The sequence below is a fragment of the Tachyglossus aculeatus genome, chromosome 20 (assembly GCF_015852505.1).
Source record: "Tachyglossus aculeatus isolate mTacAcu1 chromosome 20, mTacAcu1.pri, whole genome shotgun sequence".
Classification (NCBI taxonomy): domain Eukaryota; kingdom Metazoa; phylum Chordata; class Mammalia; order Monotremata; family Tachyglossidae; genus Tachyglossus; species Tachyglossus aculeatus.
The window spans coordinates 4,403,697-4,427,327 of record NC_052085.1 but is presented as its reverse complement, the minus strand read 5'-3'; the positions used below and the strand labels follow the sequence as shown (position 1 = coordinate 4,427,327).

Sequence of the window (23,631 nt, the reverse complement as noted above, 5' to 3'; positions counted from 1 at the left end):
ATACCAGACGATCAGATGGGACAAAGTCCTTGTCCCACACAGGGCTCACAATCTAAGAGGAAGGGAGAACAGGAATTTCATCTCCGTTTTTCAGTTGAGGAAATGGAGGCATCGAGAAGTTAATGACTTTTCCAAGGTCACACAGCAGGTCAGTGGCAAAGGCTGGGATTCAAACTTCTGTCTTCTGACTCCCATTCCCAACGCTCTTTCCAGTAGGTCATGAATTGATTCAAGATACATAATGGATGCTGAAGGTACAGTTGTTTTTTTGAATACTAACTAGTCTAAGCCTTTATTAGAGCTACCTGCTCTCTTTTCACTAGGATTAGCAATTCCAATCCCCTTGAGCCAGGTCCCAGGAGGAAGAAATAGTGACCTAAAATTTCATCTTAATCTTGAAAAAAAGGATTCACTTTGCCAGAAGTGAGGAGCGCTTCTGTTAAAATAGGACCATTCTCCAAGGAAGAGTAGAAGGGACAGAAAACAGAGGAAAAATGAAAGCAGCTAGCAAGGGAAGAGATGCGGAAGGAATATTTGTCAGCAGCGAACACCACTGGGGTGAAGGGGGGCAGTTCATTTTGCAAAAAAGATTAATAATAATAATAATAATGAAGGCATTTGTTAAGCGCTTACCATGTGCCGAGCACTGTTCTAAGCACTGGGGTAGATTACCTTGTATCTAAGTACCTTAGGGTAGATACAAGGTAATTAGGTTGTCCCATGTGGGGCTCAGTCTTAATCCCCATTTTACAGATGAGGTAACTGAGGCTCAGGGAAGTCAAGTGACTTGCCCAAAGTCACACAGCTGATCAGCGGCAGAGTCAGCATTAGAACTCACAACCTCTGATTCCCAAGCCCAGGCTCTTTCCACAATGCCATGCTGCTTCTATTCTGAAAGTATGTGTTGTAACCACATTCAGTTCTGCCGCAACACATGCTTTCACTCTGTGTTTGAGCTAAAATGCCATTAGAGAACTTGGGAGAATTTTTTTAAGGTATTTGTTAAGCGCTTACTATGTGCCAGGCACTGTACTGAGCACTGGGGTCAGTACAAACTAATCAGGTTGGACAAAGTCCATATCCCACATGGGGCTCACAATCCTAATTCCCCTTTTCCGATGAGTTAACTGAGGCACAGAGAAGCTAAGTGACTCGCCCAAGGTCACACAGCAGTCAAGTGGTGGAGCCGGGATTAGAATCCAGGTCCTTCTGACTCCCAGGATCACGCTCTGTCCAGAGGCTGCGCGGCTTCTCTTTCGTCCAACAGCTCGACCCCGTGGGATGTAGTATGCTGCGGTTTCGGGTTGGACATGGGGAGAGTGCAGAAGGGCTAATTTTCCTTAACGTGGATTCTCGGAGAATGTGATCCAGGTGTTACAGGACAACTGGATGAAACAAGTGACCAGATTCCCCTACTAACCAAGAATTCCGGGAGATTAGTGAACACCTAACTAAAAATGTTTAAAGATCCTTCCTCTCATACTAGACATCAAGTGTGGGCAGTAGCACCCCTTTGGAAACTGCTGTTCCCCAAAGAGCTACGAACGTGAATTTTGGAGACTTGGCACATAGTAAGTTATACAAACAAAATATCTCAATGCCTCTAAACTTCAGAAAGTATTTTGGCAACACGGCAGCCACGGAAGCCCCCTTTGTTCACAACACACAAACTGAAAGGGAGGAAAAAGCAATTATATTGTTATATGTCCGTAATGATACATCTATGAGCGTATCGGAGTTAAAAATAGCATTATCTTACCTGGAGTTCCTGGATAGCAGATAGAACGGATAGAAAAACAAATAAAAGATCTATTTAAAATGATTATATTGAAGATACCAGAAAACTAAAAGAGCATTCATCCTAGTATTACCCCGACTACAAACAGTTCCAGAAAGATTTACTTCTACAGCCTCATTCCAGTGAGCAGACAAAAAAACCCCAACATACCAACCCTTGAAGCAACAGCTGAAATGAAACATCCCCAAAGTCATAACCTGTGAGGGACCATTGTTGAGAAAATAGTGCCAATTTTTAGAATTGTTTTCCTCAGCGGAGATCAATTTGGATGTTCCTGCACTATTTTGTTCAGCACGTCTAAATGTTGAATGGTGAGAGAATTCACCATTCCATCCCAGTCTTTCCGGGGTTTGGAATGTTCATAGTTCACAGTCTGACTCTATCCCGGAGCGTAAACATGATAGCCCCTGTAACTCCTTAAAGTCTTTCCCTTAAAAAAAAAAAAATCAAACAATTGGAGTCCAGTCCAAACCTTTGGCAGGGGAATGAACTAGAGAAGTTAATTGCTCTGTGATATTTTTCAACTAACTGATCAGAAATCTCTCGATCGAGTCATCAAAGATGAGTGGTACATGTCAGCAACTCCTGAGCATTGGATCTCTCTCAAGTCCGGCTATGAGCAACTCTCCATTAGTTAGAAGTCTACATTAAATAATCCCCTTTCAATCTAACGGAATCAGCAAAAAAAGAAGTTATACTCAAAGTCCCCGATGTACCAGAACACAATAGTTTTACATCTAACCATTATTTTCCTACAATTATCCCTATAGGACTTTGGGATCGGGTTTCTTGAGGCTGTTGTGAATGTTGGATTCTGATCAGCCCTGCCTGCCTGGAAAGGAGCATGAAACTGTAATTCCTTTGATATTTATCCTTACCTTTTTATGTTATTTTTCTATTTCTTATAGTTTCACCTTTCCTTGTGTCTGTCTTATTCTTAGAACGTGAGCCCCTTGAAGACTAATTTTCATCTTAATACTCCAGGGTTTAGTACAGTGCTCTCCAGAGAGTAAGGGCTTAATAAATCCGATTACTAATACTACCACCACCACCACCACCACCACCATCATTTAAGGTTGAAAGAAACACTGATTTTTAAAAATAAGATGACTTGTTCAATATTTAATAAGCTGCAAAAAATACAGTGGAGAATTATTTTTGTTTTCAGATATTGACTTCTCATCTTTTCCTTCCTGTTATAGCACTAAAGATTAAATGGAGCTTGATGTTCCCAAATTGTTTGAAACTCTTGCTTTGCAATAAAAAATGTTAAATAATTATTTACGATATGCCACCCTCAAAATTTTTTCCTTGGTTCGTTCCAGAGGTTTCCTCTCAATGCTACTGCAATTAGTTAATTTAATTTAAGCAATTCTTAAATTTCAATCTGTGAGTAAAGAATGAATTGGTAACCAAGATTGAGAATCTAATCCAGCCTTGAATAATTAGAAACACTGCCATATGACGTTCTGTACAGAGAAGCAGTGTGACCTAGTGGACAGAGCACGGGCCTCGGAATCAGAAGGACCTGGGTTCTAATCCAGACTCAGCCTCTTGTCTGCTGTATGACCTCGGGCAAGTCACTTCACTTCTCTGTGCCTCAGTTACCTCATCTGTAAAATGGGGATTAAGACTGTGAGCCCCATGTGGGACATGGGCTGTGTCCAACCTAATCAGCTTTTATCTACCCCAGCACTTAGTACAGTGCCTGGCACATAGTAAGCACTCAACAAACACCATAAAAAAATAATTTCTCTGACTAGGGTAGGTTATTTGAATGATCAAAACATATGACCCTGGCTCTGGAGTCCTTAAACAGATTTTTCTGTGACTGTGCTTGAATTGTTGACCAACCACCCAAGTGTGCTGGTTTCCAGTACCTACAGAAAAGTGGAACTTGCCAATTAAAACCATAACTTCATCTCGGCATAAAGCGGCCCTCCAGTTAGAACACTTTGATCGCCGTTGGTACTTGGCAGAGAAGTTGGTTCTTAAAATAACTGGAGACAGCATTAATGCCTTTTCCCATTCCCTCCTTAAAAGAATCAATGGAATCTATACCTCAAGGTTTACTGCTGCCATTAGGGTTTCTGAAGACACAGAGAAGGGCTATTGGTTCCCATAAATACAATGAGATAAGAAGAGTCTGTTCTAGAAAAATCAGGAAGGACAACTCTATATCACAACCAGAGCTCCTACTGCCCCTCGAGCCATATGGATCAAAAATGAAATCGTCTGACCCTCATTGGAGGGCTTTAAAGAGGCCAGCTCTTTTTCCCCAATAACAAGACAATAGTAATCAGTGAGACAAATCCAGTGCTGAGGAATAAGGGAGGTGGGGGCTGTACGGAATTCGTAGCAGCGACATGACCTGGTGAGCTGATGGAGTCTGTGAGAGTGTAAGCTTCTTGTGAGCAGGGAAGAGCATGCCACTTCTCTGTGCCGTACTTTTCCAACTACTTACGACACAGTGTATTGCATCCTATGGATATGCTCAATGAATCACGGCATTATTAACCGACTTATTTGCTCTCTGGATGCGGCAGTGGACTGAAGCCCTTAACAAATGTCAGAAATCCACAAACTTAACTTGGGCAGAGCTTCCTGAGGTAAGTTCCCTGGGTAGGTCTTCCTGGGGACAAAACTAAGAGTATGGAATAATTCTCCCCTATACCAGGGACAGGTTCCTCTCTGAAAATTTTTTCCCAATTCCACAGTAAGAGTGAGTGGGTTTGTGTGTTGGGGGAGGGGGTGGTGTGTGTGTGTGTGTGTGTGGTGTGTGTGTGGTGTGTGTAAGCTATGGGCCTTACAGGATAAGCCTCAAACCCTAGTAGTCCAACAATCCCAAACTGCACAGGGAAAAACAGACAACACTGGTGCAGATGTTGACTATTTCTAATGTATCAACACCAGAGCCATGTACAGCAGAGCTTGCAAACCTTTCCTCCTCAGGAAGCAGTAAAGGAGGCCTCCTGGCTGGTATGAGCCATTACTGAATAAACTCCAAAAAGAAAAAAAGCCCACTCTGCCCCCATACCCTCCAGAGCACTCCCTGACTTCAAAAGTCTGACTCACCCTGGAAAGCATTCGACCGTTGGAGCGTTCACCTTCGCAGGTGAACTGAAACGCTCTTTACCTGCTGGGACCTGAAAGCAGGCAGGCCTTTCTAGGGGACTCGCTGGATTAGAAAGCTGACAGCAGCCCCTGAAGCAGGCCAAGATCCCTGGCAACTCTTCCGCTTTTTAAAAGCCTCAATGATTTCATCACCTCTAGCCAGGGAAAAAACTCAGCCACCCCGAGGGTCTCCAACTCATGTTTCAGCAGGTAAGCAAACATTCAGCATTCTGGGAGCTGCTCTGAACAACTGTTTCCCCTCAACGCCCCCAGGCCTCCTTTTTAAAGCACTTGAAGTTTTTTTCTTTGGCATCTCTTTGAATTCCTGGGAACAAGCTTGGAAACAAGCTTGGAAACTTCAGGTTTTCAAACTTTTCTTTTCAAATCATTCACCTTTATGCCGCACGGGCTCAATCTCTGCTGGTCATTAGAGCTACAGCGGCCTTCAGTTGGTACGAGCTTGGCATCAGGCAGTGTCAGACAGGAAGGGCGTGGTACCCTTGGCCAATGCCTCCCTGTTCCACCAGCTCTGTGAATTAAGCTGATTCAAAGTTCAGTTTACAGTTTCCGAGCCCAACTTCCTCGCTATAAAGAACTCACTGTTAAGGAGTTGAGGAGATTAAGCTACCCGTGCCTTTAAGCCAGAGTACAAAGCAGAAGCAAGATCACTCCCAGAGAGCAAATATACCATACCTCTCCATCTTCCAGCTCCACGTCTAGGAAATCGAAGTCTCTAAAGACTCTGAATTGCTGTTCACTGTTCGTGTCATCCATGTTCTCTTGTTCCCTTGTGCCGTCTTCGGAAGCCACCAAGCTGGTCTGGTGCTCGAGCAATTCCAAATCGCCACACGAGGAAAAAATGACCTATAATTCAAAAAGAGTCCCCTTTTGTAAAACTCTTCTCCCTCCAGTAGTTTCGGATACTAAAAGCTGTATTTGGATATTCAGAAGACTGTATTTCCAGTCCACACCTAATTCCTTGAGAGGGTATTTTTAGAATGCTCTTCTATTATTTATGTTGGACAGGTGCCTTAAGATTAAACTCATGCAAAGACGCAACTTCATGCTGTAAGGACTTGTCCAGGAGTCAAACGGCTCCCTCCTAATGGTTGAAAATTGGATGTTGCCTACATGTTTATATTTATGGCAATGAAATCCAAAGAGCCACTGTGTTCTCCAGGTCCATTACTGGAGGAGTAAACTTCAAGAGCACCGGGTTTGACCCATAAATGAAGCACTCATAGTACAAGCGTTTTTAACATAACCTTTCAAATTTGCCAAAAGATACATCAACCTACAAAAATGTGTTAAGATTGCTCCCTGACTGAATATACATATATAGGCATATATGTATATAAATGCTCCTATATCCTTTTCATAACACCACCGAATAGGGATATTGCCATTATTGTGGGCATAATCCTAGGCATTATATGCAAGTGCCTTTTTTCAAGACTATCCTAAAAGCAGATCTCTTCACGGCAGCTAGTAGAGACTTCTGCCACAGAAGCTGAGGGATCCCTAAATCGGGGTTTTCTTAAAGGACTTTTCTTCTGAAGAATTTAAGGCACTTATCTATCTCCTCATTAAGTCACATCATATTCCTGTGAGATGGGTATATGGTAAACGTGATCTCAGTTTTGCAAAGGGGGCAATTAATGGATGGCGCGTTCCCTAGGGTCACTTAAGCAGGGATGAACAAGATCAGGAGTTAATTTAAAAAAAAAAAAATCCTCGCTCTCTCCATTAGTTTGTGTAGTCTCCCTCCTTGTGAAGAACTCTGAACAACTTGGATCAAAGCCATAATGCGGAAATACAAACTACTCCTGATAAAGTCTCATGGAGCTAAAATCCTAGAGTTTAAACTCCTAGGAGAGAGCAACAACAACAAATTGGAATCAGTAATAATGAAGTAGAAATCAAAATCCAGAGTGTGATGAGTGATGGTGTCAACAGAATACAGAAGAGCCCGTCAAAAGGCATTGGCTGTTTGAGAGATGTATTTCCTCTAAATTAATTTAGCTAAGATCTGTAGGTCGGCTTGAATTATGTTAGCTACGATCCCAAATCATTGATTTTTACATGAGCACGATCATTCTGGGGATTTTAGCAATAGCTATTCTGAAAACTGATTGGCTGAGCTTCATTCTCCTTGGAAAATGATTTAGCTCTCTGTGCCCTGTGGACCCATATGTGGATGACTTTGTGACACGAAGGAGATCGGCATACCACGAAAAGCTGGTATTTCCTGTTGTTCACGGTTGGCCAATGCAGGTCAACACAATAATGGTTTGTACCTTGGGTGAAAAAAATCAGCTCTCACAGGGCCAGTAGGTTGTTTAAACTAATTGCCAGGCTCTACTTTGCTCACCAATCAAGAGCATAATATGACAGAGTTGAAACCTTGAGAAAAGGAACAGCGTTTAGAATAAGAATTTCCTTGCAAAGGCCTGGTCAAGTAGATAATTCTACAAAAGTAGCAAAAGCTGCTCTGATGGCAGCTATCGGCTTGTGATCTCATAAACCACTGCCTACCTAATTCCTGCTGCCTACCCATCAGGAAGGCGCTCAACAATCAGAGCACAGGGAAGGAAACTGGCCCTAGAGCTGGGGAGAAAAGGGGATGCAGTTATTTGCTAAATTGCAGTGAAAAGGAGGAAGATGATTTTGTTTTTTTTTTTACATTTTTTCCCTTCCCCAAGTCTTAAGGATTTCTCTTTCTCCTGGACCCAGATGCAGAGACCACAGTAGTAAATTAGCCCCACCAAATTCTCACAAAACCAAATTACACCCAACTAGACACACAGTATGACTTACTGAAGGGTTTTTGCTTAAGCCCACTTCTTGGCCACACAGGGTAAGAACATGCACCAACTTCTCCTTTGTCCTTTTCTGAAAAACAAGAAAATTCTCTTTTTAAAAATCTAGAATCTTAGGGTAGGATTACCCCTAAACCATCCTACATGAAAAATCATCTATCCCATCTTTAAAGACCCCCCCCCCCACTCTAAAAACCTAAACTTCCACTGTTAAAATTTTCTTTCTGACATAAATCCCTTATGCTGTAGCTTAAGCTAATTTCCCCTCTCCTCTAACTGAAAGCAGAAGAGAGTAGTTTGCGATCCTCTGTAAGACAAACCTTTCTGTACACATTAAACCCCTTGCAGCTTTTGCTTTTTTAAGATAAATAATCCCAGTTCCCTTAACCTTTCCTCAAGGGCCTTGTTTTCCAGATCCCGAGGTTTTCCTCTGAACACTTCCAGTTCCCTGAGGTCATTACTTGGTTTCTCTCTGCCAGTGAGGCAGGTTAGCAAGTTGTAGAGCAAAAACCAGTGACAAATGCCTTCAACACCTTAGCTATCGCAGGAAATGATTTTACAGCAACCTTCCTGTTTTCTTTAAATGGAGACTTTTTGTACTAGAATTTGATCTAGATTCCCCTGTGTACAATACCATCTGGAATACCTCTTCCTGGTGGGAGAACAAGCACATTTTTGTTCAGAAACTCAGAATACGGCATGTTTTCATCCTCACTTTTGGGGGGCGGGGAGGTTGGGAGCAGGGAGGCAGGCTATTAACTGTAAAATCTACTTAGGGTCAGTGACAGGGGTGAGGAGTACGTGCCAGGCACAGTACTAAGTGCTGGGGGTGAGACATGCTAATCAGGTAAGACACAGCCCATGTCCCACATGGGGGCTCTCAGTCTTAATCCCCATTTTACAGATGCGGGAACTGAGGCACAGAGAAATTAAGTGACTTGCCCAAGGTGACAAAGCAGACAAGAGGTGGAGCCAGGATTAGAATCCAAGTGCTGACTCCCAGGGTGGTGTTCTAACCACTAGACCGCTGCTTCTCTGTTAGGTATCCTTTATTCCTCTGCTCTAGAGGCTGCTGTCAAAAGTGCTCATGACAGAACTCATCCTCCTGTCCGGTCTGGATCCCACTCCTTCTTCTTCAATACCCTTTGATTACCGTTCCAACCCCAAAAGGGCCTGAAAAGCAGGCTCTGCCAACTTTGGCCTCCCTCCAAGAGACCCACAGAGAACTACCTGAGAGTACTGGGGCCTCTTCCAGCTGACAGGAACGAGGACATTGGAGTTGGAGCCTGATGAGGTGGAGGAAGTGCTGCGGGTGACTGCCATTGCTCTAGGTTTCCCGTCCCGGCCGGAAGAACTCTGCAGATCATCATATCGCCTGCCAATGATTGGGGTCTGGAGAAAAATGCAAAGAAACCCATCCCTCTATTACATAAGGAAGCCCATCCGGCCGAAGGTAAACCTGATGGCTCTTTTCCAAAGAGCAGTGATAAATAGTGAAGGGCATTAAAATCCTTCTAGACTGTGAGTCCACGCTTGGGTAGGGACCGTCTCTATATGTTGCCAACTTGTACTTCCCAAGCGCTTAGTGTAGTGCTCTGCACACAGTAAGCGCTCAATACGATTGATTGATTGATTGATCAAAATAAAAAATGAAACAGCCCAACAGTATCCAGTTAGTTAGATGGCTGTGAGGAGAAAATTCACCCACCAAGCAATTAAACATCTTCAATTCTATGGAAGACAAAGTTACTTAACAAAAACCAAAGAGGATGATTGGCTTTAATTATGTGTCTGGGCTCCTCAGATATTCTGACTGACAACCTCAGGGGTTTGGTGGCTTTGTAGAGCCCATTCCTCCTCAACTCTTCACACTAGCTGTAAATGCAATCCTCCAGCTGATTGAGGGCTCAGGTGTGCTTGCTGGAGGGGGAGGTGTTTAATTCTACCTTTTGTCAGGGCAGGTCAAGAGGAACAGACTGATAATTATCATCATCAATCGTATTTATTGAGCGCTTACTATGTGTAGAGCACTGTACTAAGCGCTTGGGAAGTACAAATTGGCAACATATAGAGACAGTCCCTACCCAACAGTGGGCTTGACACCAATCATTTTAGAACTGCCCTGGGGAGCTAGGACAGGTGGCTCTCAGCCGACTGGTGCATCTCAGAGCTGCACTTCCCGGCCTTTTGGAACAGAAATAACTTTTCAGCCAAGGCCTAAATAGCCATCTTTCTTCTAACAGACTTTTCACAATTAGAAAACGGATACGAAGATCCATAAACTCAATGTGAATACGAACCTTACCTGCGACAAAATTTACCACCCATCCGAAAGATAAAGTCATTTTGGCCACAAAACTAATGCACTGAAAATGTTAGGCTTCACTGACTCTTTCAGGCCTCCAGGGAGCGATTGAAAACCATGATTCTGCCCAATTTGTCAGCTAAATATTTCTTAAATTTTCTATTTGCGTGATGTTTCTTCAGGCATATGTTTTAGAGTGTCCTCTCTAAAAGATGTGAACTGAATGCTCTCTTGATAAAAAATATTCACAATGTTAAAATGCCTTTGATTTGGTTTTTCAATACCCTGCCCAATGCTTTAAACGTTTTAAAGAAATGTCTCGTTACAGTACTTTTGTACCTAACCCTAATTTATTTATTCATATTAATTTCTGTCTTGCCCTGTAGACTATAAGCTCCTTGTGGGCAGGGAATGGGTCTACCACCTCTGTACTGTACTCTCCCAAGCACTTAGTACAGGGCTCTGCACACAGTTAGCGCTCCATAAATGCCACTGATCGATCGACTGGTGTACAAAGGGCTGTTTCCAACAGAATGCAGTATTCACCCTGGAATCTGAAAATTCATGTTGAACTAAGAGCTATGATAAATATGTTCAAGTACATACCTCTGAAATATCAAAGTGGAAATCCAGGGTTTTCCCTGGCAGCTCTTTAGATGTGCTGTTCCAAATTCGGTGTATTTCCAGTTTTGAAATATCACTGTGCTGATAGGAAGGCAAGACTAGACTGGCAGATCGAGAAACTACTAGCTTCAAGATGTTCAAAGCTTCTCGCCAGTGAATACTCTGATGGTTGGGGGTTACGGGGAGGACGACAAAAAAGAAACCCAACAAAAACCACAGCGTTATTTTCCACAATTAATACTACTTAATTCTACCGACTGCACATCTTTCTCCAAGAAATATATAATTAACTAGGGAAAGTGCCCACTGTTTGAAGATCCTCTAAAATACAGTTTTCTGTGACAGTCTTTTTGATATCACTGATATATTTTCCCACATCCCATCCCGATTTGCCTAGACATATGCAGCTTTGATAGTTTTATAATTGAGATATAAAGGGTAGTTGTCTACCAAGCCTCTGTGCCCAAATAGAACAACTGAGGTCAGCAGTGACCTTTCCATCTACAAATTCATATTTCACATCGAGAGGAGGGTGGAATATCACATTTTCTTCTGCTTCATTCAACACTGGCTACTACTGGAATCAGGCTCTCTTAGATCCGGATCAAGGGTTTCCAATAATCAGCATCTGAGATTCAGCTGGAAGGTCACGGAGGAATTGGTCTGAGGTAATTTGGAAGAGAAGAATTGTGGGGGGCGGTGGCTAAGAAAGCTTCCTAGAATCAGTGTCTCCTGGTCCCTCTTGGTGAGTTGGACCCGCCATCCTAGGGTCAGTTCCTCTAAGGAAGGCAGAGGCCTGGGAAGAGGTAGGATTAGTTCCCCATCTTCCACTGACCCTTTCACCCCTCCTTCCCCAAATTCCTCCGGGCCGCCACTTTCTTCCCCCACTTCGCTGCTGACATTGCCTTTTCTGACTGTTCCTGTTTCTCCTGTTCCAGAAAAACTGTCGTATTCCAGCTCAACCTGAAATGGGACCGGAGCACATACCTGAACATATTTTTCAATCGGCTTCAGCACTTCCGTGTTAAACTGCTTCATGGGAACACCTGACAAGTCCATATAACTGAGAAGGCTGTAAATCATCTGCAGGAGGGACTGCTGCATACTGGGAAGACCCTTCTCTAGCAACTAGGAGACAAGGAGTATAAAAGGAGTGTAGATTAGCTTTGCAGAGAAAAAAAAAATGAGGGTTTCATTTTAACACCGGGAATGTGGAAATCTTCCTCAGCGGGCTGGAGGTTTTAGATAGCAGATCGGTCGACTAAGGGGCAATTGCTCACTTTCCCAGGGTTATTCTGACTCCGGAGCACGAAATACAGTATTCTGTTTTCTTTGGCCTTGATCTGCCATCCCAGATTTCATCTCATGAAAAGAGGCCAGTCTATCAGGTCCAGTTCCTATCATCAGTTTTCCATCAAAATCCCGCCCTGGCTGACTGGAAATGTTGATCCCAGCAACTGCTGCACGAACAACCATGGTAATGGTGGTTTGTCTGGACTAGAGCCTTTTAGTAATCCAAGGTACATGCACATCTAACTGGACTCTTCTACTGTAACGGTGATTTAGGAGAAGATTTGTTCGTCATGTTCCTACTTGGGGGAAAACCCGTGGTTCAGGCCTAGCTCACTCAAAGCAGGGGTTTGATTGTGAGAAGGAATAAACGTCTGCAGGGAAACCCACCCCCAACTACTTCTGCATCTGAACCTGATCTGCAGTTGTGACACTGGCACGCCGCCTGTACATCCAGGGGCTGCTCAACTTTATTGCTTTCCCATCCCACTTTGGACTGGGCCGCCAAGAGTGTTCTTCAGGGCCCTGGCACGCAGGCAGTGACGTGGGCAGTGTTTTAACACTCCAAGATCAAGCTGCCATGGATGTAGGAGGGATGCACAAGGATCGGGAAGCAGCATGCACTTAGAGTTAAGTGCATATGTACACTTCTATCCATATCTGTCATTTATTTATTTACATTAACGACTATCAACTCATCTAGACCGTGAGCTCATTGTGGGCAGGGAATGTGTCTACCAACTCTGTTGTAATATACTCTCCCAAGGGCTTAGTACAGTGCTCGGCACACAGTAAGAGCTCAATAAATGTGATTGATTGATTGATTGAGGGCATCTAGTCAGTCAATCAATGGTACTTATTAAGTGTTTATTCTGTGCAGAGCACTATACTTAGTGCTTGGGAGAATACAGTACAGTTGGTAGATTTGATCCCTACTCTCCCCGCTCTTCAATCAGGGGGTCTTAGATGTGTTATTCTGAATCAGAGAGAGAAAGAGAGACTTTGCCTTGAAGTTTGGATTTTACAGGCCACTCACCTCCGCCAGATAGGTGACCATGTTCAATGTAATGTCAGCAAACGCTTCGTGGAGGTAGCGGCACACCACATTGACCCAAGTTGCACAATCTCGAGTATAGCTACGGGTTTTATACAGCGTCATGACGTGGGCAAGGTTGGAAAGCTTGGGATTCTTTTCTTCCAGACAAACCTAGGGAGACACGAGCAGCAAGTTGGGTTAGGATCCAGACAGATTCGGACAAGAAGGGACAGAACTGAATTTCGACTTGGGTGGAACCTTATGGACAGGTTAAACAAAAGATTTCCAGGTGGGCATACATTCTTATCAGCCTTCAAGTTCTCAGTAGTTCTTTTCACACTTCCAGAAGTCTGCCAATAATGCTTTAAAGGGCAAGTTTCCTAATAACTGGCACAGCGGGAGATAATTTTAATTCCAGTTTCCATAATCCTGAGGTCCAGCTGCCTTCAGGCTAGCTTGGCTTATCCGGACGCTGAGCCAAGGGGCTCATTTAAGTCAGCACAACCATAGTAGGGTAATTCCATACCTGAGCAATCCTTTCGGCTATATCTTTGCAAAATTGGTTTGGACTGTCAAAATGCTGAATCAAATGAGGCAGGAGGCACAAGACATTTAGTGGGAAACCTGGGAAGGAAAACACACGTTTAACTCTCTTGCAGCATTAGGGGGGCGAGTCTATTATGGAAACAAAAATAAAAGAAGTTCATCATGTGGACACAGTCAGCCAGCCTTCCTTAAGAACATATGAAATGCCATCGAGGATCAAACCAATGACCCGTTCCGAAAATAAAAACACTTGGAAGAATCGTGTGATAGCTGCCCTTTGAGCCATCCAACCTCGTGGTTATGAATTTGCCATCTAAAATCCCTAACTTTCTCTCATAATCTCCATTATCTAGAAATACTTTTAGAGTAGAATGGAAAAAAATTACCTATCACCCTGTAAATGCACACCAAACGTCAAAGTGATAACCCTAAGAACATGGAAGAGAAGAAGCAGCGTGGCTCAGTGGAAAGAGCCTGGGCTTTGGAGTCAGAGGTCATGGGTTCGAATTCCGGCTCCGCCACATATCTGCTGTGTGACCTTGGGCAAGTCACTTAACTTCTCTGAGCCTCAGTTACCTCATCTGTAAAATGGGGATTAAGACTGTGAGCCCCACGTGGGACAACTTGATCACCTTGTATCCCCCCAGCGCTTAGAACAGTGCTTTTCACATAGTAAGCACTTAACAAATGGCATTATTATATTATTAATATAATAATAATCTACCCCAGTGCTTAGTATAGTGCCTGGCACATAGTAAGCACTGAACAAATACCATTAAAAAGAGACACACAAACACACACGCACACACCAATAGCTTGAGATGAATCCACCATCGACACTCGTGAAACAGGTGTTAACAAGCTGAAGAGCTGCAGGGTGAGATCGGTGGTAGTAAGAGAAGTGAATCCTTTGAGCAGGAGCTGCTGCAAACCAGAGAAATCGGTCCAGTTGAGCTGCCCCTGCAGCTTCTCTAGCTTCTCTCGGTTTTCGGCCTTGTCGAGGGGCAGGTGAGCCAGCAGCTTGTTCAGCAGCCTCAGTGCCATCAGGTACTCAAATTCAAAGTCCGATTCCATCAAAGCTACGGCCACCCAGAAGATGGTGGCCAGCAGGTTGGTTGGATTATTGATGTGGGAGGGGTCCGTCAGGCTGTCTTTCAAGGAGGATGAGCTCCTGGTTTTGGAGGAGAGACCTTGCTGGGTGCAAGCTTGAATCCTGTCCAGAGTGGCACTGCGGGGTGGGTCCGAAGACCGGTCCGCGACCCCAAACTTCTTGGGCACCGAGAAGCTCCTCTGATGCCTGCTGCGTTCGGCGGTGCCCCCGGCGACCCCGGGGTTCACGTTCAATTGGCCCGTGCTCTTGCGGTTGGCCGTCAATTTTGCGCTCGAGCTCAGGTCTGGGGATGACGACCTAGGCGGGAGGCAGAAGAATGCACCAAATACTAAGCGACGTCTGCATGAACAGGGGGGACGCAAATGCCTGAGAGCAAATCAACTCCGCTGGGAGACAATAAAGCCCAATGGGAAGAACACCAAACCGGGAGGCAGGAAACCTAATGAGAATTTGGCCACAGACCTACGGAGATCCGGAGGCTGGAACGTTATTTACTACCGAGAACCTCATTCCTGCATTAGGTGCTTAAAGCCCAACGGGAAGCACACCAAACCAGGAGGCAGGAAACCTAATGAGAATTTGGCCACAGACCTATGGAGATCCGGAGGTTGGAATGTTATTTACTACCGAGAACCTCATTCCTGCATTACGTGCTTAGTCTAACGGTGGCATGGATTCAAGCTCTACTTATTCTGCCTGGGGGGATGAAGAGGAACAAATCCCAAAAGGCCATCAATATCCAGTTAGGAGAGGAGGTGGACGATATCCCAAAGCTAGGGACTTCTGGGAGGAAAGTGAGAAAGCTGAAGGACTTTTGGGTTTTGACTCAAGCGGGAAAAGAGTGGTAGTGGGAATGTCCTCTAGGGCAAGTGACAGTAATAGCATAGGAAATTGAATGCCATTTCTGGGATAGATCAATGGTCCATCCAGCCCAGCATTCTGTCTCCTCCAACAATTGCAATGGGATGCTTTAGGCACCTGGTATCTCCTTGTTCTCCCAACCTAGGCAGTTTCCTTTGACCAAACATGGCTGCCATCCCCTACTTCCTCTCACCCAGATAAGCAGCACCAGAAGGAAAAGCCTCTCAGAGTCTAATTTTATAGAAACATTGTGATAGTTTTCCTCCTTGATTTCCACCCTAATAGTTAGGAATGCCCCTTCTAAAATCCCTAATTTGTCCTTCTACAATCCCATCTTTCCCTCTAGTAACCCACCATGCACCTTTCATCCCTGAATTTTTCCACACCCCTCTCAAACCTCCCGACACTTCCAGCCAATATTATTTCCTGTGGCGGTGCATCCTCTTTATTTCCAACCCCCCTGGGTGACAAAATATTTCATTTCTTTTGTTCTGAATTCACCCATCTCAAGCTCCTATAGATGACTACTCATGCTGTGGACAGGGAACGTGTCTGTTATATTGTACACACCCAAGCACTTAGTCCAGTGCTCTGCACACAGTAAGCGCTCAATGAATACAATTGTTGAGGATCGGTGAATGAGAATTTTGTGTTAGCCCTGCCGAAGGTGAACTTTTTAACATTTGCAGCTAGTTTGCAGGTTTTAGAGATAAGCGCTTGTATCCACCCTCCTACCCAAGAACTCAGTCATAGTCCACAAAAATGTTACGTTCAAAAGCAGAACGAGGTTGAGTGCAATGAAAAGCTTCCAGACTCCATATCATCATCATCATCATCAATCGTATTTATTGGTCGATTACTATGTGCAGAGCACTGTACTAAGCGCTTGGGAAGTACAAATTGGCCATATCAGGCCAAAGCCCACAATGACAGTGTCCAGCGCTTCGAACAGTGCTTCGCACACAGTAAGCACTTAATAAATGCCATTATTATTATTATTATTGTTATCATTATTATTACTGAGATGAGATTAACCACAAAGATGGAATGCAGAATCCTCAAATTATCTGTAGCAAGGGGCTAGCGAACACAAGAAGGTGCATTAAGTGGAAAGACAGGTTATAAGCTGGGGTTTTTTTTTAAAGAATGTCAACTGTTGTCTCAGACGAGCTTCCAGATTTGTCCCCTGGACTTGTTTTGGGACATCGGGTTTATCACAAATAGCTGAGGAGACTGACAGAGAAATTGATTTCCAAGAGTTACCAAACAGGCTCTCACCGAGACAAAACAGTCAACAGATCGCTGTTCTTTAGGCAGTCTGACAGATTATCCACAGTTGCCTCCAAGGTGAGAAGAGCTTCCATGACATAACCCTGTCAAATACACAAAGTCACCACTTCAGGACCAAAATGCTCACACGGGATTTTAAAAGTAATTAAATTACTTATTGCTCATTTGTGGCACCGCTTTTTACTGAAAACACGATCAGATCATCACTGGTAGGCATTAAAATTAATTTTTAATTAAAATTAAAAAAATTTTAATCGCATTAAAAATCCAGTCCAATTAAAATCCAATCTCATTAGCTTGTATCTACCTCAGTGCTTAGTACAGCACCTGGCACATAGTGAGCACTTAAATACCATTAAAAATTTTTAAATTTAAAACATTTTTAAAAAAAATTTAATTTAAAACATTTGTTAATGGTACTTAAGTCCTTACTATGTGCCAGGCGCTGTACTAAGCACTGAGGCAGATACAATTTTTAAATGGTATTTAAGTGTTTACTATGTGCCAGGCGCTGTACTAAGCACTGAGGTAGATACAAGCTAATGAGATTGGACCCAATCCATGTCGCTCACGGTCTTAAACCCTATTTACAGTTGAGGAAACTGAGGCACAGAGAAGGGAAATAGCCTGACCACGGTCACACAGCAGACAAGTTCTGTGTAGACTGGTACTAACTGACAACAGTTCTCAGATGGCTTTTGGACTGTCATGCACAGACCTCAATCAATTGTGTTTATTTAATTGTACTTTCCAAGTGCTTAGTACAGTGCTCTGCACACAGTAAGTGCTCAATAAATACGATTGAATGAATGAAGCAGCATGGCTTAGTGGCAACAGCACGGGCTCGGGAGTCCGAGGACATGGTTACTAATCCCGGATCTGTCACTTGTCTGCTGTGTGACCTTTGGCAAGCCACTTCGCTTCTCTGTGCCTCAGTTATCTCATCTGTAAAATGGGGATTAATACTGTGAGCCCCACGTGGGACAACCTGATCACCTTGTATCTACCCCAGTGCTTAGAACAGTGCTTAGTACATAGTAGCGCTTAACAAATACCATAATTAGTAATTATTATTATTATTATGAATATATTTAGCACTTACTGTGTGCAGAGCACTGTATCAAGCACTTGGGAGAGTACAATATAACAGAGTTGGTGTGCACATTCCCTGCCCACAATCCTCTTACAGTCATTCATTCATTCATTAATTCATTCAATTGTATTTATTGAGCGCTTACTGTGTGCAGAGCACTGTCCTAAGCGCTTGGGAAGTACAAGCTGGCAACACACAGAGACGGTCCCTACCCAACAGTGGGCTCACAGTCTAGAAGGGGGAGACAGAGAACAAAACAAAACATATAAACAAAATAAAATAAATAGAATAAACATGTACAAATAAATAGAGTAATAAATACGTGCAAACATATATACATATATACAGGTGCTGTGGGGAGGGGAAGGAGGTAAGGCGGGGGGGATGGGGAGGGAGACAAGCGTGGCTCAACGGAAAGAGCCCGGGCTTTGGAGTCAGAGGTCATGGGTTCAAATCCCGGCTCCGCCAACTGTCGGCTGTGTGACTTTGGGCAAGTCACTTAACTTCTCTGTGCCTCAGTTACCTCATCTGGAAAATGGGGACTGAGACTGTGAGCCCCCGGTGGGACAACCTGATCACCTTGTAACCTCCCCAGCGCTTAGAACAGTGCTTTGCACATAGTAAGCGCTTAACAAATGCCAACATTATTATTATTATTATTATTATTAATTCCCCAGTGGGAATGGTTCTATAACTCTATAACTGTTCTTCCTCTTGCTTAGACTGTAAGCCTCACTAGGGACAGGGACCGTGTCAGCTTAATTACTTTACGTCTCCCCAAAGCTTAGTACAGTGCTTGGTACACAGTAAACACTTACCAAACACCACAATTATTATTATGATAATCATCATCATCATCATCATCATCAACATCAATCGTATTTGCAATTTTTAGTGGTTTCCTCACTAGTGAGTGAAACAGAGCAAAGGGATCATGTCTACTCTTCTATTGTGCTCTCCTAAGTGCTTAGTTCATTGCTCTGCACATAGGAGACAATCAATATATATCATCATCATCATCATCATCAATCGTATTTATCAAGCGCTTACTGTGTGCAGAGCACTGTACTAAGCGCTTGGGAAGTACAAGTTGGCAACATATAGAGACAGTCCCTACCCAACAGTGGGACTGACTGGACAAGGAAAATCACTAGATCTCACGTATCCATATCCGAAAAAGAAAAACTCAGGACTCTTTCCTCCTACCTGAATTTCATCTCCATGCTCGCCTATGACTTCCACCAATCTTGAGAGAAGATCAGACAGGGCGTGGGCAGAAAGGGGCTGCTTTAGGGCCCTGAATATCTGGAACGAGCGACCGGCGTAATGGCGCGAAGAGCTGGCAAGTGCTGTTTGTAATGCAACCTCACTTAAATGCTGCTCCAGATGGAAACCTAAGAAGAGAAAGAGAATGGCAAGGGCTAAAGTAAACTCTTAACTTGTTCGGTTTTCCTGGGATAAGAGGGATGATTTGCGGTTAATAAGGCAAGGTTGAGCCAGACAGACATATGTGCCAGTAAATTTTCTTTAACTGAAGAAAAAGAAGTAGCTCCTTTCCATTTGATGCCCATTGGATTATAAACTCCTTGACGGTAGGGATCTTGCTTTTACTACTATTGAACTTTATTAACACCTAAATCTGTGATCTGCATGGAACAGGCATTTAATCAACCAATCAATCAATCTTATTTATTGAGCGCTTACTGTGTGCAGAGCACTGTACTAAGCGCTTGGGAAGTACAAGTTGGCAACATATAGAGACAGTCCCTACCCAAAAGTGGGCCCACAGTCTAATTGTCTTGATTACAGTCTTGATTATTATTATATATGAGAGCTACTGTAAGTTCTTCAACTGCTCCTCATATGAGTTCTTCTACATCTTTTGCTACTGAAACAAAAATGTGAGAGCCCAGTTTCTACTTGCCATCAGGAACAGTCTCCTCACCCTCAAAACAGAAACTACCCGTGACAAAATGCAGCAGTTTCAAGATTTCAGAGAGATGCCCTTTAACTCTACATTTGTCTCAGAAATAATGTGCATCAGGTGGATAATTATAAAATCATTTCCTCCGTCCTCTAGAGTTGGCAATATAAATCATGTCACCAGATGAAACTGATATGCAATTCCCTTCACTAAATTATGGTCACCCGATACTGTGGCATGGGGTTTTTGAAGAAGAAATTCAATATGTCTGAAAACTGATTTAGATTATGGCCTTTTAAGGTCAGAAAATATGTTGCAGTCTTGTCTGCGTTCACTAAAAAGAAAAGTGATGTTTGGTGAAATAAATGCAATTTAAAAATACTTCAGCCATTACTGCCCTGTGCCCCGAGAAAAAAAAATAATCTCCCTTCTATGCTTTTCTAAGATTATGTTGTCTTTATACATAAATTGAAGAATTCAGCTAGGCCGGGACGGTGTTTGTTTATCTTCTCTAAGACTTATAATTTATTTTACGTATACCTACCCTCACCATGTTTGTCAATACATTTATTCAGTCGCACATTCAATTATTTCATCTTGATAACTCTGTCAATATTTTTATGCATCTACTCCATTAGAGTGTAAACTACCTGAGGGGAAGGAAGGTATCATTCTTTTGTACTTTCTCTGTTCTTAGGAGAGCGCTTTCCAACCAGGGGCACTCAATAAAGACTACTATAACATTACCACTTCTGAAAAGTGCCAGGGGAATTCGGGGATTTACGAAACATTTGATGAAGATGCTGAAAAAAAATTCTTGTTTTCTTTCATCGTTTCCTTTTTGTCTATATGGCTGAATCTACTGATATATACATATATATATATATTATGTTTAACATATATTATATCTCTGCACACAGCAAGTGCTATATCTCTGTGCTCTGCACACAGTAAGTGATCAATAAATACAACTGAATGAATTAATCTCTCTATATTATATTTATATAAAATAACTGCAGCAACACAAACGTGCCCGTTGTCAGAAAGAGGTAATGCATTTCCCTAAATGTCTATGTTGCCACAGAATAAACAGGCACAGGATCCATCACTGTTATTTACTGAATTACATTTATTCTACTAAGCCTTTACTGTACTTGTACTATTGTTCAAGAGCCTAGTATAGTGCTCTGCTCATAGTAAGCAGTCAACTAAATTTACTGAGCACTTATTGTGTGCAGAGCACTGTACTAAGTGCTTGGGAGAGGACCTTATAAAAGGCAATCCCTGCTTACAGTGAGCTTACGGTTTAGAGGGGGAGACAGACATTAATGTAAATGTAATGAACAAATGTAATGTTAACGTAAATGAACAAATTACATAAGTGCTGCGGGGCTGGAAGGGGGATAGGAACAAAGGGAGCAAGTCAGGGCGACGTAGAAGGGAGTCAATAAATTAGATGATTGATTGAATGCCTACTCAGTGCCAAGCACTGCTCTCAGCACTTGGAAGAATACAGCAGAAGCAAGGCATAAATTCACTGCCCCCGACGAGTGGAAGCAGGAGAAAGAAAAAGGCTCTAATAGGAAGTGGAACAGCTATATTATGGGAAAACTGTGCTCCTTATTTATTAACTTTGAATGTCAACAGAACAGAACTAATTACCCAAGAAATAAGATAAGTGGCAGGGTGTAATACATTACATAGTTTACATTTGTCACGATCTTCATGGCTTCCCCATTCAAGGGTCTGAGAAAATTCTGATTCTTTTATAAACACAAAATCCCAGTTTTATATGAATGGTGTGCGAACTTCAATCGACCCTGTTCATGAGGGAGGTCTTATAAGTTTACATTCTTCTGTTTCTCTAGACTTTGGTACCAAAGAAATGTCCCTTGTGTAAATACCAAGCAGGCAGCATCAGGCCTGAGATAGTTTTAGCATTGCAGAGGGATTCAGTATTAAAACTAACCACAAATGCCAGAGGCTCTTGGGACTGTACTCTTTAAGCACTTGATATTCATCCCGCCCTCACCCCACACGTATTCGTAATATACTTTAAAGTCCATCTCCCCTTCAAGACACTAAGCCTGTTGTGGGCAGGGAATGAGTCTACCTCCTCTGTTGTATGGTACTCTCCCAAGTGCTTAGGACAGTGCTCTGCACTCAGTAAGCACTCAATGAATATCTATTCTATTGATTTTATTTTGTTAGTATGTTTGGTTTCGTTCTCTGTCTCCCCCTTTTAGACTGTGAGCCCACTGTTGGGTAGGGACTGTCTCTATATGTTGCCAACTTGTACTTCCCAAGGGCTTAGTACAGTGCTCTGCACACAGTAAGCGCTCAATAAATACGATTGATTGATTGATTGAATACCACTGAATGGGGTGGAGAGTGCATATTTGCATCTGGAACATCTCCTGCATTTCCTAAGGGAGGACGGCAGCCCTGTTGCCACTAATATGGTCTCTCTGAGGCCTTCCTAATCCCCCAAATAATGATAACTATAGTATAATAGTATAGTATAGTATAATAGTATTTATTAAGCAGTAGGTGGCAAGCACTGTGCTAAGCTCAGGGGTAGATACAAGAGAATTAGATTGGACACAGTTCCCGTCCCACCCAAGGCTCAGTCTAGGAGGGTGGGAGAGGAGGCATTTTATCCCCATTCTACAGGTGAAAAAACCGAGGCCCCCAAATTTGAGTGATTGGCTCCGGGTCGTGCAGCAAGCAAGAGGTAGAACCGGGACTAGAACCTGGGATTCCTGATTCCCAGACCTGTGGTGTGGTCTTTCCACAAGGCCACGTGGAGGTGGCACTTGCTCCTGGATAGAAATAGGAGATGGAGCAAAAGACAGTGAGAGAGACAAAAAAGAGACAGAGAGGAAGAGAAGGGTACTGAAAGGGAGAAGAAGAGAGTAAGAGAAAGGGAGAGGAAGAAACGCAGAAGTTGAGAGGGCGGGGGGAAAGGGATAGAGGGAAAGGGATAGAGGGACAGAGGGAAAGAGGGGTAGAGATTTTAGGGATCTACATTTGTTCCAGGATGGGTGGAAGTGAACTTTGATAAAAATAATAATGATGATGGTACTTGTTAAGCACTTACTATGTGCAAAGCACTGTTCTAAGCGCTGGGGGACTACAAGGTGATCAGGTTGTCCCATGTGGGGCTCACCATCTTAATCCCCTTTTTACAGATGAGGTAACTGAGGCACAGAGCAGTGAAGTGACTTGCCCAAAGTCACACAGCTGACAGGTGGCGGAGTCGGAATTAGAACCCATGACCTCTGACTCCCAAGCCCGGGCTCTTTCCACTGAGCCCCGCTGCTTCTCAAGGGAACCACTGCAGCCTTAATCTAAACCTCCCTGAAGGCACAAGTATTACATAATCCCATGAGCTGCACATTATTTCACAGTTTGGGCCATAATTAGTTCAGTGGTATAAACAACGACAACACGAGATTTAATTCAAAGGACCATCCTTCAGAACGAGATAATAATAATGATTGTATTTTTTAAGCACTTACTATGTGCAAAGCACTGTTCTAAGCGCTGGGGAGGCTGCAGGGTGATCAGGTTGTCCCACGGGGGGCTCACAGTTTTAATTCCCATTTTAGAGATGAGGTAACTGAGGCACAGAGAAGTTAAGTGACTTGCCCAAAGTCACACAGCTGACAGTTGGTGGAGCCAGGATTTGAACCCATGACTTCCGACTCCAAAGCCCGGGCTCTTTCCACTGAGCCACGCTGCTTCTCCATCATACGATAATACTAGGATTAGTATTATCATAGATCATAGGATAATACTATTAAATACATAATGTAAT

At 43.2% G+C, this 23,631-nt stretch overlaps 1 protein-coding gene across 8 annotated transcripts in view; it reads right to left on the bottom strand.

Moving 5' to 3' along the window:
• Positions 1-23,631, bottom strand: part of FRY (FRY microtubule binding protein) — a 305,032-nt gene that overhangs the window by 21,916 nt on the left and 259,485 nt on the right. For 6 of the 8 annotated variants that reach the window (XM_038761610.1, XM_038761611.1, XM_038761607.1 and 3 more), the window contains 11 exons: positions 19,094-19,281; positions 16,783-16,877; positions 14,342-14,940; positions 13,513-13,610; positions 12,987-13,157; positions 11,648-11,788; positions 10,643-10,822; positions 8,962-9,123; positions 7,730-7,804; positions 5,606-5,776; positions 1,760-1,768 (listed from right to left, as the gene is read on the bottom strand). In XM_038761610.1, the coding sequence (XP_038617538.1) occupies positions 1,760-1,768; positions 5,606-5,776; positions 7,730-7,804; positions 8,962-9,123; positions 10,643-10,822; positions 11,648-11,788; positions 12,987-13,157; positions 13,513-13,610; positions 14,342-14,940; positions 16,783-16,877; positions 19,094-19,281 (1,889 nt within the window). The remainder of the gene's footprint in view (positions 1-1,759; positions 1,769-5,605; positions 5,777-7,729; positions 7,805-8,961; positions 9,124-10,642; positions 10,823-11,647; positions 11,789-12,986; positions 13,158-13,512; positions 13,611-14,341; positions 14,941-16,782; positions 16,878-19,093; positions 19,282-23,631) is intronic. The other 2 variants (XM_038761606.1, XM_038761609.1) reach the window with 1 other exon arrangement.